This window comes from Asparagus officinalis, chromosome 5 (assembly GCF_001876935.1).
Source record: "Asparagus officinalis chromosome 5, Aspof.V1, whole genome shotgun sequence".
NCBI classification, from domain to species: domain Eukaryota; kingdom Viridiplantae; phylum Streptophyta; class Magnoliopsida; order Asparagales; family Asparagaceae; genus Asparagus; species Asparagus officinalis.
The window spans coordinates 129969708-129983364 of record NC_033798.1 but is presented as its reverse complement, the minus strand read 5'-3'; the positions used below and the strand labels follow the sequence as shown (position 1 = coordinate 129983364).

General features: G+C 35.6%; 1 protein-coding gene across 1 annotated transcript in view; it reads left to right on the top strand.

Annotated features, from left to right (window-relative positions):
- Positions 420-13657, top strand: part of LOC109841358 (uncharacterized protein slr1919) — a 13944-nt gene continuing 706 nt past the window's right edge. Inside the window, exons 1-13 of the mRNA XM_020410296.1 lie at positions 420-644; positions 750-843; positions 1575-1821; positions 4363-4404; positions 5287-5358; positions 5740-5875; positions 6032-6189; positions 7972-8053; positions 8500-8669; positions 9270-9431; positions 10352-10501; positions 11011-11271; positions 13221-13496. Of these exons, the coding sequence (XP_020265885.1) occupies positions 584-644; positions 750-843; positions 1575-1821; positions 4363-4404; positions 5287-5358; positions 5740-5875; positions 6032-6189; positions 7972-8053; positions 8500-8669; positions 9270-9431; positions 10352-10501; positions 11011-11271; positions 13221-13496 (1911 nt within the window). The 5' untranslated portion in view covers positions 420-583. The remainder of the gene's footprint in view (positions 645-749; positions 844-1574; positions 1822-4362; positions 4405-5286; positions 5359-5739; positions 5876-6031; positions 6190-7971; positions 8054-8499; positions 8670-9269; positions 9432-10351; positions 10502-11010; positions 11272-13220; positions 13497-13657) is intronic.

Sequence of the window (13657 nt, the reverse complement as noted above, 5' to 3'; positions counted from 1 at the left end):
TCTAACTCAATTTCCCTCATTTTTCTTCATTTTCTATCATCTTTAAAAATTACTCACATCATCCAATAATATGGTGACAACTCATCACATCTCATTAAAATTTCCTTCCATCCCTATTCACCAAAAAAACAAGAAAATTGATTTTCCTAAGTATGTGTCACATCATCCAATAATATAATGATAATTCACCTCATCTCATCTATTTTCCCCCACTTTTAAGAATGAATCAAACACAAGAAAAGAACCTAAACAAGAAAAGTGAAGAAAAACATCAAAAATTACTCATATCAACCAATAATATGGTAACAACTCATTTTCTCCCCCACTTTCGGTTATAGCTTTGACGGACCAAACATCTAGAAGTCAAGGAAAACATCAAAATTCACCTTCTTTTTCCCCACTTTCGGTCTTTTTTTTCGAAACAAACAGGCCCTACGTGGCGGCTCCTCGCTCTCTGCACTGCGTCTCTCTCTCTCTCTCGTCTCTCGACACTCTTTTTGCCTTTCACTCAAGAAACGGATCTCTCTCTAAACCGAGTAGCAGCGAATGAGATCGAATCGTGCAGAAGAAGAAAGATTCTCTCATGTCGAATGCATCATTGCTGAAGTTCCTCAACCGCTCTCGTCGAAATCTCACCTCTCAATGTAATTCTCCTTCCTCCCAATCTTACTCACCTTCTTCTGAAATTGGATTCTGTGACGATTTCTTGATCAATTTCTCATTTGTTTTTTTTTTGCTTGATTTTTTAGGTTTAGGTTCCGGCAATGGCGGCGGTTATTCGGTGTGTATGTGGGGCGTTGAGATTAGAGGAGTGAACAGAATTCACAAACCCTATTTTCGACGGTTAGTCGGTCACTTTCCTTGGTTTTTCTTGTCCGCGACGTGTTCGATGAAATGCTCGACCTAAACTTAACGCTGAAAGCTGATGAAGGGATCACCTTAGACGTTTAGATAAGACTTTCGCAGAATCAAGAAACGCTACATTTTTTTTAATTGTCTGCCAAGTGTTTGATGAAATGCTCGACCTAAGCTTAAGGCTGAAAATTGATTAGGATATTGCTTTGTTTTGATTGTTTGCTGAAGGAAGGCTGTAGGAAAATAACAGTGCATCTTTCAATTTATTCTCTAGGGCATTGCTGATCAGTTGAGTAGAATGAAATAGTGAATACTTATCTTCAAAATGAAACGACTAGGATAATTTTTTTCATCTTGTTTATTTGGTAACGCTTGAAAGAAGAAATCAGGAGAAAAAAATTTCTGGTGATTGAGGCTACAATTTCATTTATTTCCCGCTTTAACATGTTTCAGGTTCATGTTTTAGCTATTACCTATTAAGTAATTAGGTGCATGCCATCTAATATGAGCAAAGTAAAAGCAAAAGATATCACGAAAAGTTCTTGGCTATACCATCACTTTAACCTTGTGAACTGTTAGTTTCGGTAAAAGATAACAATTTAAATTTTGTTGCAGAGATAGCAAAGTGGACCGAGAAGTAGTGTTTGTTTCTCTTGCATCTCTATGTTCCACCATTGCTTTGCATTTAACTCAAACCTTAAATTTGGTCGATAATGTAGATTTTCTACCGGATATACTAGTGTCCATGGTGAAAGGCCTTCTTCGGAGTATGCAAAACGCAGGAAGGAATCCCTAGAGACCGAGTTCGGACAAATACTGGGAACATATAGGTCAAAGACCTTATTTGCTTACCATCGCTTTGGTCCCTTCTTGGCTTTGTACAGAGCGGCAATTATTTCATATGAAGTTGCTAAATTGACCATATGGCATTTCTTTGTCCAAGACATTCATACACGAGCAATCAAGGTATTGACATTCTCAAGTTCTGTTATGATTAGAGTGTGTTTTTCTTTCACTAGCATCCCTACTTTTGTGCTGGGTCGTGGATGTAGATTATGCCCTTACAATGTGAGATGACTTGAAACATCCATTTGTTGAGCATATACTGGGTTTCTCTTCTTCCTTTTTTTTCCCTCTGAAGTGGAGACATCAGTTATTACCGCAATGATTCATTTCTATTGTTTTGGAGTTCTCATGAAAAAATATTAATGTGTGGTCGATCAAACTTGATTGTGTGGTAGTGGTACCCTCACAGGGCAAGGTGAACTTGAACGTTGATAATAAGAGATGAAACATCTGCTGGCAGAGGGAATTGAAGTTCACTTGAAGTGATGGCTGTGTTAAAAGAGTCAACACCTCCTCTAGAGATTTCTTCTTCTACTAGATTCTCCAAGTCTCTCCCTCCTTAGAGATTTCTTCTAGAAGACTCTTGACTCTTGAAATCTCTTCCTCTCTCATGGTTGCTCTCCCTCCCTTCTTGTCATTTATCTTTCTATCTAGAATATTCTCTTCATGTTATCCTTGACATGTTTCTAGAAGTTTCATTAGCCAACCTCCTACTGGTGTAGATAGGGGTTATGTCTGTCCAATTTTATCCATCTCAAAAACACACAAGTCCTCAAGTGCCTTGTGAGTGTGAGTGTGTAGATGTCATCCGGCGAATATTTTTTTAAAGAAAAATTAAGAGTGGTGCTAGTATCCATCACAGGAGAAATTATATTTGGGTAGGCTAATCTCCCCTTGACAAAGCCGTTTCACCAATCTCAAAGCAAGCAGAGCAATCGCTAAACATTTCTTTTCTGCCATATATACTAATATCACTTTGATGATCAAAAAGGCGCGTTGCATGTTTCAAGGAATTTATTTCTTCTTGTTACTTACCCTTATTAAAAGAAATTCTTGAGTAATAGAAAACAAAAATATTAACATTAAAAATGGCCAAAATCATGCGTTATAGCTCATAAAATCTGAAGTTTGCCCTCTGGGAAATTATTTGCCTATAGACCGAAACCACGAAATTGTAGAGAAGAAAAGTATTTTCTCGGTCAATGTTCATTATATTTGTAACATATTACGAAATTTAAGGAGAAGTAGAAAGAGATGGGATCTCGGGTCTTCGGGCTATGTTATGGTGCCCTCCTTCCTTGTTTAAAACAAAAGTGTAGAGAACCTTGTTGTCTCATGTACGCTCTAAAACTTTCTTTCTTTTGAATTTCTGTCATTATTTCTCTGTGTCATTTTATGTGTCTGTCTCTCTCTATTCCTTGAATGAGAAATGATCAGGCTATTCATAGGGTAGGTGAGGGGTAAGTTGTTGGTTGGTGTTGCAATTTGATTGGCAGGGAAGTTATGGTAACTTCCTTGTCAAAACTGTTACCTTAATCTCTTATTACAAATGAATTATTGTACTTCTAGTTTTCATATATCACATGCGCTTATCACAGGTGAGGGTATATGTGCCCTCTTATTTGAGTTGTAGTGAAGGTATGTCTGTCTCCACTGAAATGGTAGTTGAGTTGTCATAGTAACATATTATTAAAGAGCATTAAACTCTTGAACTACACTTATTTGACTGATGCATGAATTATTTTTGGTGTCTACAGAGTAAGAGTGTCGTTGTGAGCTAGAATGCTCTCCTTTGTGAGTGCTAGAGTGAAATTTATATTGCGTGAGTGCTAGTAATACTTGTATCTTGTACAAGTCTTGTTCACATATCAATAAAAGTTATATTTTTGGGCTTTCACCACCTCTGATATCGAACATGCAGTTGGGTCCCTATACCACTTGCAACATATGATCTCTCTAAATCTCCCTTTATTATCATCAAATTTTAATGTGAATCACTATGCGTTGTATTAACTCCATTTCCCTCTTGATTCAGAATCAATTTCTATTCAATAACCGCCCAAATCAGATGATTTAACTGCTTATATAATGCACTCCATGTACACTTTCATATTTTCAGTGGGAACTTTCAATTTCAACATAACTTTGTTGTAAAGTTCACTCCATATACTTTTTATTTTTTTATATTTTCAGTGGGAACTTTCAATTTCAACATAACTTTGTTATATAAAGTTTAGTTTTTCTAGGTCATTGAAATCTCAGTGGACACATTTAACTTGCTACGCCTAGACTAGCCCAAGAACACACAAAAGTGCACACCACAAAGAACAAAATCACTAAGATTTCTTGACCTACATTATATTATATATGACTTTGGTCCTAGATAACTACTTTTTCTATAACCAAATCTCAGAGTTAAGCCAACGACTGCTGGTCTTGGATCAATTAAATTGTTTTTATGCTAAATGGAATGCTAACAGTTGAGCTTATTTTGTTATGAATATATAAGCAAATTCTTAATGCATGTGATGACCCTTCATTCAGTGGAGAATCCTTGTTAACTGCTTGGTTATTCTAGTTTTAAGTTCCATCTAAATGTTCAACATTTTGTATCTAAGAATATAGACTGATCAATTTTACATTTGTTTTTTGACCTTTCAGTTTCGGGAGACTTTAATTCGCTTAGGGCCCTTCTATATCAAGGTAAGAAAAGTGCAACTAATATTCATATTATGTAAATTAGTCTAAATGATTGTTTATGAATTCAGTATTGAGGGAAGTATTTTGTTTCGTAGGTTTCCTTCAACAGAATTGAGTAGAAGAGTGAGATTCATGTAGCTGACCCTAACATTTTTGGATAAAGGCTCTTGTGTTGTTGTTATGGTAGTTTTTTGTGCAAATTACCCCAAAGTTCAGGGGCGTGTTATGAACTTTACCCTGAGTTTAATAATACGTGTATCTATGTTAATTGAGTTATATACCAGTAAAAATATATACTGAATGATTATGATCTAGATATTCCAAAAATCATGCAGATGAATAATTGCTTGGATTTGAACGTTTCTAGCCTAATCTCTCTTGATCTAAAAATGAAGTCCATAAGGGTCTTAAAGGGCAATGATTTTGATTCCTTTTGTACAATAGTAAGTCCAGCTTTCTAATCCTCTCAGGTTTTATAATGTGTAGATCATAATGAATGTTTCAAATGCTCAAGTGTGAATCATCAAGTGTTTCCTAGGTGTCTATAAAAACTCTTATGTCACACCCATGTGTAATATAATGTTTCCTACGTATATATTTATATTTATGCATGTAAAGAAAGGTGTTTTGTGAATCCAACATTTGTTTGTCAGTTTTTCCTTTTCTTAACAATACAACAAACATTGCAACTTAGTTTATAACACCAACCAGCCTAAATAGTTATATGGCATTGGTGGTTGTGCATTTTGAATGGTTGTTGCATGCTTTTTCTCATTTGTTGTTTCTATCTCTGAGCCCAGACTCAGCAGTTGTACCAAGATAACTAACTCAATTAACGGTCAATTAATTTTTCATACTAAAATACATACTTTTTATCCTTTACAGCTTGGGCAGGCACTGAGTACGAGACCTGATATATTACCCAAAGTATACTGTCAGGAGCTCTCCAGGTTGCAGGTAATTAATGCGCCAGCTGAATATAGATATTAAGGCAGCAGAGACAAGTATTTACTTGTGCCGTATGAAAAATGGGTGTCATTCAGGGTTTCTTCTCAATGCTGCTACCAATAAAACTCCCTTGCACTACCATAGAAATTGAACAATATTGATTTAGTGCATTGGGCACTAGGATCATGCTGGGTTAAATGCTTAAATGTTAAATTTGTGTTCAAAATGCATTGCAGTCCAAGTGATTAAAATAGAAAGAATGTCTGTGGTCACATTGTTAGTAGCATTAAATTATGTGACAGTCAGATCTGCTTTTTATGTTTTAATGGAGATAATAGTTCATTTTATGCCTATCTTCTTCTTGCTTGTAAATGTTAAATTTTTTTTTAGGATCAAATACCACCATTTTCAACTCGTGTTGCTATGAAGTCCATTGAGTCTCAATTGGGTGCTCCAATTGCTAAACTATTTTCTGATATTAGTCCCAAACCCATTGCAGCAGCATCCTTGGGCCAAGTATATAAAGGTGAGAAATCTACTGTTATTGGAATACCATGTTTTAATTTCATTGCTTCGAAGGGAAGTTTTAATCCTGTGTTCTTGCGCTTTATTCTAGGCATTTAAGGATTGTATTCAAATTTTCTGCTTTAAAATCTTTCTTTTGATATTTCAAGTCATGCAGCTCATCTACATTCGGGCGAGGTCGTCGCTGTTAAAGTACAGAGGCCTGGAATGCCACTGTTGCTGACTCTTGATGCTTTGCTATTTCATATGATTGGAGGCCAATTGAAGCGATTTGCCAAGGCTCGAAAAGATCTATTTGTTGCTGTGAATGAGATGGTGAGATGAGTGTCTCTATCTTTTATCAAACTTGTCTTCAGTTTTGCCAGTCAATAATACTTTCTTCTAGTTGATTGTTTCTTGTGCAACTAAGAACTAACAACGGCATATAATATGTAGTGCTCTGTGTCTGACTGGTGTTTCTCACCTCCAATTGTTATTTACAATCATATGGATTGTTTTCTATTCAAATCAATGTTATAGTAGGCGCTAGGCACCGACCGGGTCTGGCGCCTAGCACCTAGGCAGGCCCAGGTGGATTTTTTTGGGGATCTTTTTTTAATAATATTTAACCGAAGGTGGAGGAGATTTGCTGAAGGTTAGGAGGTGTTTGGGGATGGTGGAGGATGCATTGGAGGTAGGAGGACGTGGAGGCGACAACTGAGGAAATCATACCACAACCTAAGCTTTGCAGTCCACATAATGGCCCATGCTTTCCTAGGCACTCCCAAGACCATGCGGGTGGCCTAATTTCTGCCTAGGCTTAGGCGGGAGTCTAGACCACTTTTTAAAACTGTGATTCAGATGAACTTGGATGTTATACTATTATAGTTATTATTTAGATCTTGAATGTATAATCATGGTGATAAGACCTCCATAGTTCATAGAAACATCCAGTGCGTCTAACTAGGATGCAGTATCCTAGCCTAGAATTAGGACTGCTTGAATTGCCAGCAGATAAGTCAAAATATCGAGACAAAGAGCAACAAAGGAGGAGAAAGATACAAAAACAGTACAGGGTAATTGGCAGGGGCTTAAAATTTTTCATGTTTGGAGTAGGTGAACTGGGTATAAGAAAGGAAAGTTGATGCTTGCAAATGGAGCAGCAACTATTTACTGTCAGCATTGCTTTATAGCCCATTTGCACCGTAAAACTCGATTGCTGCAGTTCACGTCGATCCTCAAGAGGATTGGAATGCATATGTGAATTTTTCTCTTACCTATGTTCATTACAAGAGGATTGGAATGCATTTCATTTGCAATTTGGCTTTAGAGAAGAAAGAAAATGCTTTAACAAGTGAAGATGCATTAGGAGAACAGTAATAGAAAAGGCAGAAAAGAAATGGAAGGAGAAAGCTTTGATATTAGTGAAGTCTCCCTCCCTCCCTCTCCAAATAAAGGATAAAATCATCATAGTTTTTCTTCTGTTCACCAATGTCCAAAAAGGACTAGTTTAGCCATGTAGATTATTAGATAACAAGACCTCATTTTTAAATCTGAAGAAGATATAAAGAGGAGCCAAGGAACTCCACACAAGGGTTCTAGTATTGAGAGATTCATGTTAAGAGGAACAGGGAGAAGGGTTATTACTACATTGTGAGCTCTAGTTGCTGTCTTTCTAAGTCCTCGTTCCAAAACTTCCGTTAAGGTTGTATTATGCTATTTGATGATCACATTGATCAGACATCATGTTTCCTTGGTAAAATAAGTTCATTCAAACTTGCCCCATAGCTGCTTTATCATGCAAAGTGACTGGAAAGATTCTACGAGAACAGGTTTGGTCATAGAATTGAATACTTGGTCACACTGGAGTCCAACCATAAAGTATATACTGGGCGAAAGGAAGCGGTGCATCTTCCAGTGAAACTTATGTACGAAATTAATGAGATGAGATATTTATTCACTTTGAACTCTGATGCATTAATATGTATGTATGTATGCATGCATGCATGCATGTAATTAATTAATTAATTAATACAACTATCTGCTGCATATCGCATTTCTGTGTTATATTGAAAATTACTTACTTCTGTTCATGCTTATAATTTTTGAAATGAATAGCTCAGGCACATGTTTGAGGAAATCGATTATATTCTCGAGGCACAAAATGCTGAAAGATTTGGTTCACTCTATTCTTCCGCAAGTAAGTGTTTTTAAACTATGTCTCCATTGAATGTACCATGATATATATTTATGGCTCTTTTTGTATTCTTTGGACCTACTAGCTTATTAGACCAGACAAATTCCAAGTCATCTTCAATTTCCTGTACTACTTTCTTCCACATTTTATGGCTTTAATGTTGAATACTTTACTGGTTTCTTTTTTCTAGAAAAGTTGACTAAAAAAGAAAAATTGACAGAACTAGCTCTATCAAGCTTATAGAATTGTGTTGGCTAGACATATTCCATTTTTTGGTATCACTCTCATGCTATCCTTATTTGGTTGTTGTCTTTCATGATTCCTTCATGGTTGTATTTTCAGTTATGTTTCATGTAATTGTTGACTATTCATACGCAAAACCTATTTGGTAGTTCATTAGCTAGCAGTTAACAGAAATTTTTGTTGAGATGATCAATGTTGCTTAATAGGTTCTAATAACGACATCCACAGAAGAGTCTCGATTATCAAGGTTCCAAAGATATATTGGAATTTCACACAACAAGCTGTTCTCACAATGGAGTGGATAGATGGGATAAAACTCACGGATGCAGAAGGAATTAGTGAAGCTTCTTTAAATCGGAAGGAATTAATTGATGAGGTATGTGTTTGATTCGTGCAAGCCTACTTATGCTAAATTTCATCCTTGGTGTGCAATGGCCTGTGCCTCCTGGTGCATATTTCTATGCTTGTTAGCAGTAAAAGTCTTCTTCTTCTTCAAATATCATGAGTTATCTTGTCCAAAGGAAATACGTGGTGGCCAGGTATTTTATAATGAATTTCTGGAAATCAAACAATTTAGTGGAAAGAACATCACAGCTATCATAAAACAATCTAGCATCTTTCCAAAATGCTCAGGTCTCGGCTATAGCTAAAACTTCCCAACTCTTCAAAGAATGTATATAAAACTTCCCACGGCTATACAATATATTAATATGCAGTTCAATCTAGTCGGGAAGAGTGCCACATCAGCATCACTAGCTGCCCAAACCATTTCCCAATGTATATAGGCATCTATACACATTCAACTTTTCATATGAAAAACTGATATGACCTATCTATAAATTCCTCACTTTTATGGACTGTTAATGTTACTAGTAAAGTGAGGATTGAATTTGATCATCTTGAATAAATATGGACTACAAGACAATTCAAACTTGTGTTCACTCCATGGAACATTGCTGAATCTTTTCTATTTCAGGGTCTGTATTGCTCACTTAGGCAACTCCTTGAGGAAGGGTTCTTTCACGCTGATCCACATCCTGGAAATCTTGTTGCTTGTGGTGATGGTTGTCTTGCATACTTTGACTTTGGTATGATGGGAGATATTCCCCGCCATTTCCGTGTTGGACTTATCCAAGTGGTGAGCTCCCTTGCATCATAATCTGTTAGAATACTAATTTGACATTTTTTCTCTCTCGTTTCATACTGCTGTATGTTGTTCTGTTAGTGTTTCTAATATTGTTCTAACTAATACATGCTTCATTGCTTGTTTTTTTCTTGTTTGTTCACTTTATACACGTTAGTAGGTGTAAATTAAGCAAATATCGGAGGATATTGGTGCAACTGTATCAATATTTGTTTCCTTCTTGCACCTATGGACATGAACACAGATGTTGCCAGGAGAGAGAACTCAATATCCATCTTTGATGAAAAGGAACTTGGACTCAGATGAGATCTATTATAGTACTGTGATTGTTCTATAGTAGCATTTTTGGGTGTGGAAATACTAGCTGATTGAACTGCTGATAAATATGTCAGTTAATCATATTTCTATAGAAACTGAAAGGAACTCTATATCTACTCTTCGTTGCTTAAGTTAGTTCTGCTTTCTAGTTCATTACTTATTTTTGTACACAGTAACTATTAATCTAGATGTGGTTCAGTTTGGGTAATTCTGTATAGTTAAAGTTATCATTGCAAATATTTGTCTAGATTGTTCCGAGTTGGGAGAAGTTGCGAGCTTGCTTCTTGGTTCCATGAGGCTGAATGATCAAAAAATTAATTCACCTATGTGATTACATATCACAAGAAACTGTAGCACAGTATTCCATGCCTCATGCCTCTTTGTCTATAAATCCACCAATAATTCAAGATTGGTGATTTTCTGTGTACCTTTCTTAATTTTCTTGCTGATGTCCTTGTTTTCTGGGTCAAGCCTTGGACCATAATGATGGTGTAGATGTCCTATTGTATTGCAGAAGCCTGTTGTAATCCAATAGTGCTAATTTATATTGCATGTTTTTATACTGTAGTAATTTAGCTTATACCTACTTATTCCAGCTTGTTCACTATGTCAACCGTGACTCGTCGGGTTTAGCAAATGACTTTCTCTCTTTGGGATTTATTCCTGATGGGACAGATGTTCAGTTAGTTGCAGATGCATTGCGTGCTTCCTTTGGCAGTGATACAAGGCAATCAAATGATTTCCAGGTTCTTTTCTATACTTTTCACTTGTCATATGGGATAAATCTAGGAACTTACAAACGCAAAAAGCTTTATACGTAATGCGATATCTATAATAGATTTTTTCTAGAGAAAGTTTCTAGTACTTTTCTAACCATCGTGGATGCTAAATTAATTGCAGTGGTGTTGAGATAAGACTTTCTTTAATATGAAGATGATGTTGAAGCACATTTAGGAAATAAAAAATGGGATATATCCAGGAACTTACAAACGCAAAAAGCTTTATACATAATGCAATATTGATAATAGATTTTTAGGAAATAAAAAAACCATGTGAAATAATTCTAACCCATGTGAAAAACAAGTTTCACAATTTTTTATTTTTCTTTGTATTTTTGAGGTCACCTGCAGGTTTGCAGCTAAATTAAAATAACAAATTAATATTATGGATGTCTTGTATGATTTCTACTCTTTATTTTATATTTTTAGGTAATAAATGATCAAAATATTTTACCTTTTCCAGAATTTCGTTGCAGGGAATAATGAACCAGTTATATGATGTTATGTATGATTTTAATTTCTCCCTGCCTCCGGACTACGCTTTGGTAATAAGAGCACTGGGGTCTTTAGAAGGGACTGCAAAAGCACTGGATCCGGATTTCAAAGTAATTGAAAGTGCATATCCATTTGTCATTGGGAGGTTGCTTGCAGATCCGAACCCTGATATGAGGAAAATATTGAGGGAGCTTCTTATACATAATGATGGCTCAATTCGGTGGAATCGACTTGAACGTCTGGTATGTGTTGATTGCCTTGACTGTTTCCATCCAAACATAGTTTCATGTAATACTCTTTCATACCACAAGAGTAAAAATTCACACATGATACTTTTCGCAGCCTTTAGGATAATAGTTCTTGATTATTTAGATCTTTTTAACTTGTCCAGCTTATGCAAATTTGGTATATATGCATAATAATTTAAAGGGTTAAAGGCCAATTTGGTCCCTGTACTGGAGCTTCATTTTCAAATTGGTCGTACTTTCTTTTTTCTTCCTAACTCCTTTTCTTTAACATCTATTAAAATTTAGGTGTCAAGTTTTCGTTTATGACCACATTACCCTCAATGACATATTAACCTTGATGATACGACAATATAAGTAGTTGTATTTTGAAAACCCTTTTAAAAAAAATTATTTTACATTTTTAAAAACAAATTATTGAATAAAACTTGTGGCCAGGCCCAAGTGATTGTAGAGGATGGTAGGGTAGCGTGAGGGAGGCCTATGAGTACATAATTGCAAATGCAGGTCTAACAAATTCCACCATTTTTATAAGTGAGCCTGATGACAATTTTATAACTCCAACATCATCTTTTCAAACACTGAAACATATATAGGAATTAACATAATCATCACCTAACGGAATAGCTAATTTTAATATTCCTCTAGTGGAAATGTATTTACTAGATCTTCATTTGTTTCCTTAAATCAGCATCCTTAAACCTTTATCAAGCTTGTGGATATTAAGACTACTCAATTGATTAGGCTCAACTTGAAGTTGTAGGATCTGTGTTGCTTACATTGTCCATCTAGAAAAATTTTGGTTTTAGGATCTTTTAATTGAATTAAGTGAGACTACGTAAATGAATTTATAGATTGTGAATTTTGGATATACTTCAAGCCTTCTCACCTCTCAATTCTGTAAGTTATCAATGCCAGTAAGCAAACTATATTACTGAAGAGTACATTCACTTGCATTAATAACTTGCATAATTTATAAGAGAGAAGCTTGAAGCATTAGAATCTATGAAGTATTGAACCAAAAGAATATATCATTACCCACAATTCCGACTCCAGACTACATATTTATGACAAGGAAACACTGAAAGTTAAAGCACAAAATATTGATGACAAGTCCGGTGGCTTCGGTTCGATGAGTTCCCAATTTCTTAATCGAGCGTCTTTGATGGAGCATGTGAACTTGATAACAAGCCTCCCATTCACTATATTGTTACTATTTTTTGTTATTCCCTATGGATACATTAGGGCAGTACCATCCTTTCAACATCTATTTACAGAATTTTTAGCAGAAAGGTTAAAAAAGGACTAAGTTTTCATTTAATAAGGGGTACAAGACTAAGTTGAGATGAAAGGAAAGTACGGGGACCAATTTGAGAATGAAGCTCCAGCAGGGACTAAGTTGGCGTTTAACCCTAATTTAAAATACTTGTCTTTTGATTTTTATGAATTTTAACTGACTTAAATAAACTTAGATGAAGTGGATTATTAAAATGGATGTTCCGACTCAATTTCAAGTGCTCTATATCTTTCTTCTTTTTTCCTTTCTTTCCCCCATTTATGCAGTAATAGACAATATAAATTAGGATGTTTCTTGGTTTTATGGTTTAAAAACATTGATAAAAATCAGTTACAAGTACTTCACAGATGATCATTGGTCTTCATTTCAAATCTTAGATCTAAGCAACATGCTATCGTCAACCGTTCATTTTTTGCATAGGTAGAAAAACTTTGAAAATTGGTGATTAACTGCTCATTGTATCTCCATTGGACTGGATCAGGCGTGGCCATATGCTTGCCTTAGTTTGCATTTTTCCTATAAATATCTTCTCATTTCTTGCCATCAATTTCCAATTTTGCTACGTAGCTTCTTCTGCTCCATCCCCATCCTTTTCTTTTTATAATGCACATTGACAAATATTTCTGATACCAACTTACTTTCTTTTCAGATAGCAGCTATTTCTGAACAATCATCTGAGCTCGCAGATGAAATTCCTAATACATCTACAAGTAAGGCTTCTGCCAATGTCCCGAAATGGAAGTCATTTGACATGCGATCTGTGGTCGCATCAACAGAAGACCTGCTACGTTTCATTTTATCGGAGAAAGGTCGGAGGGTGCGAGTTTTTCTCGTTCAAGATATTCTCAAGGCTTTGGATGCCTTTTTGCAAGAGGAAGCTTTTACATGCATTTTTGAAGAACCAGCACAGAGATCAAACCTTGAGGTAAATGTTTAAAAAAGCCACTAATTTACCTTTATCTGTCTTGGAATCAACTAAGAATCTTTTGATAACTTGATGAATAATTTCAATGTTGGTAAAGGTTTATGATTATGGTAACATTGCTGACAGGAATCTGGATATTTATATTTCCATTTCCGAAGTTG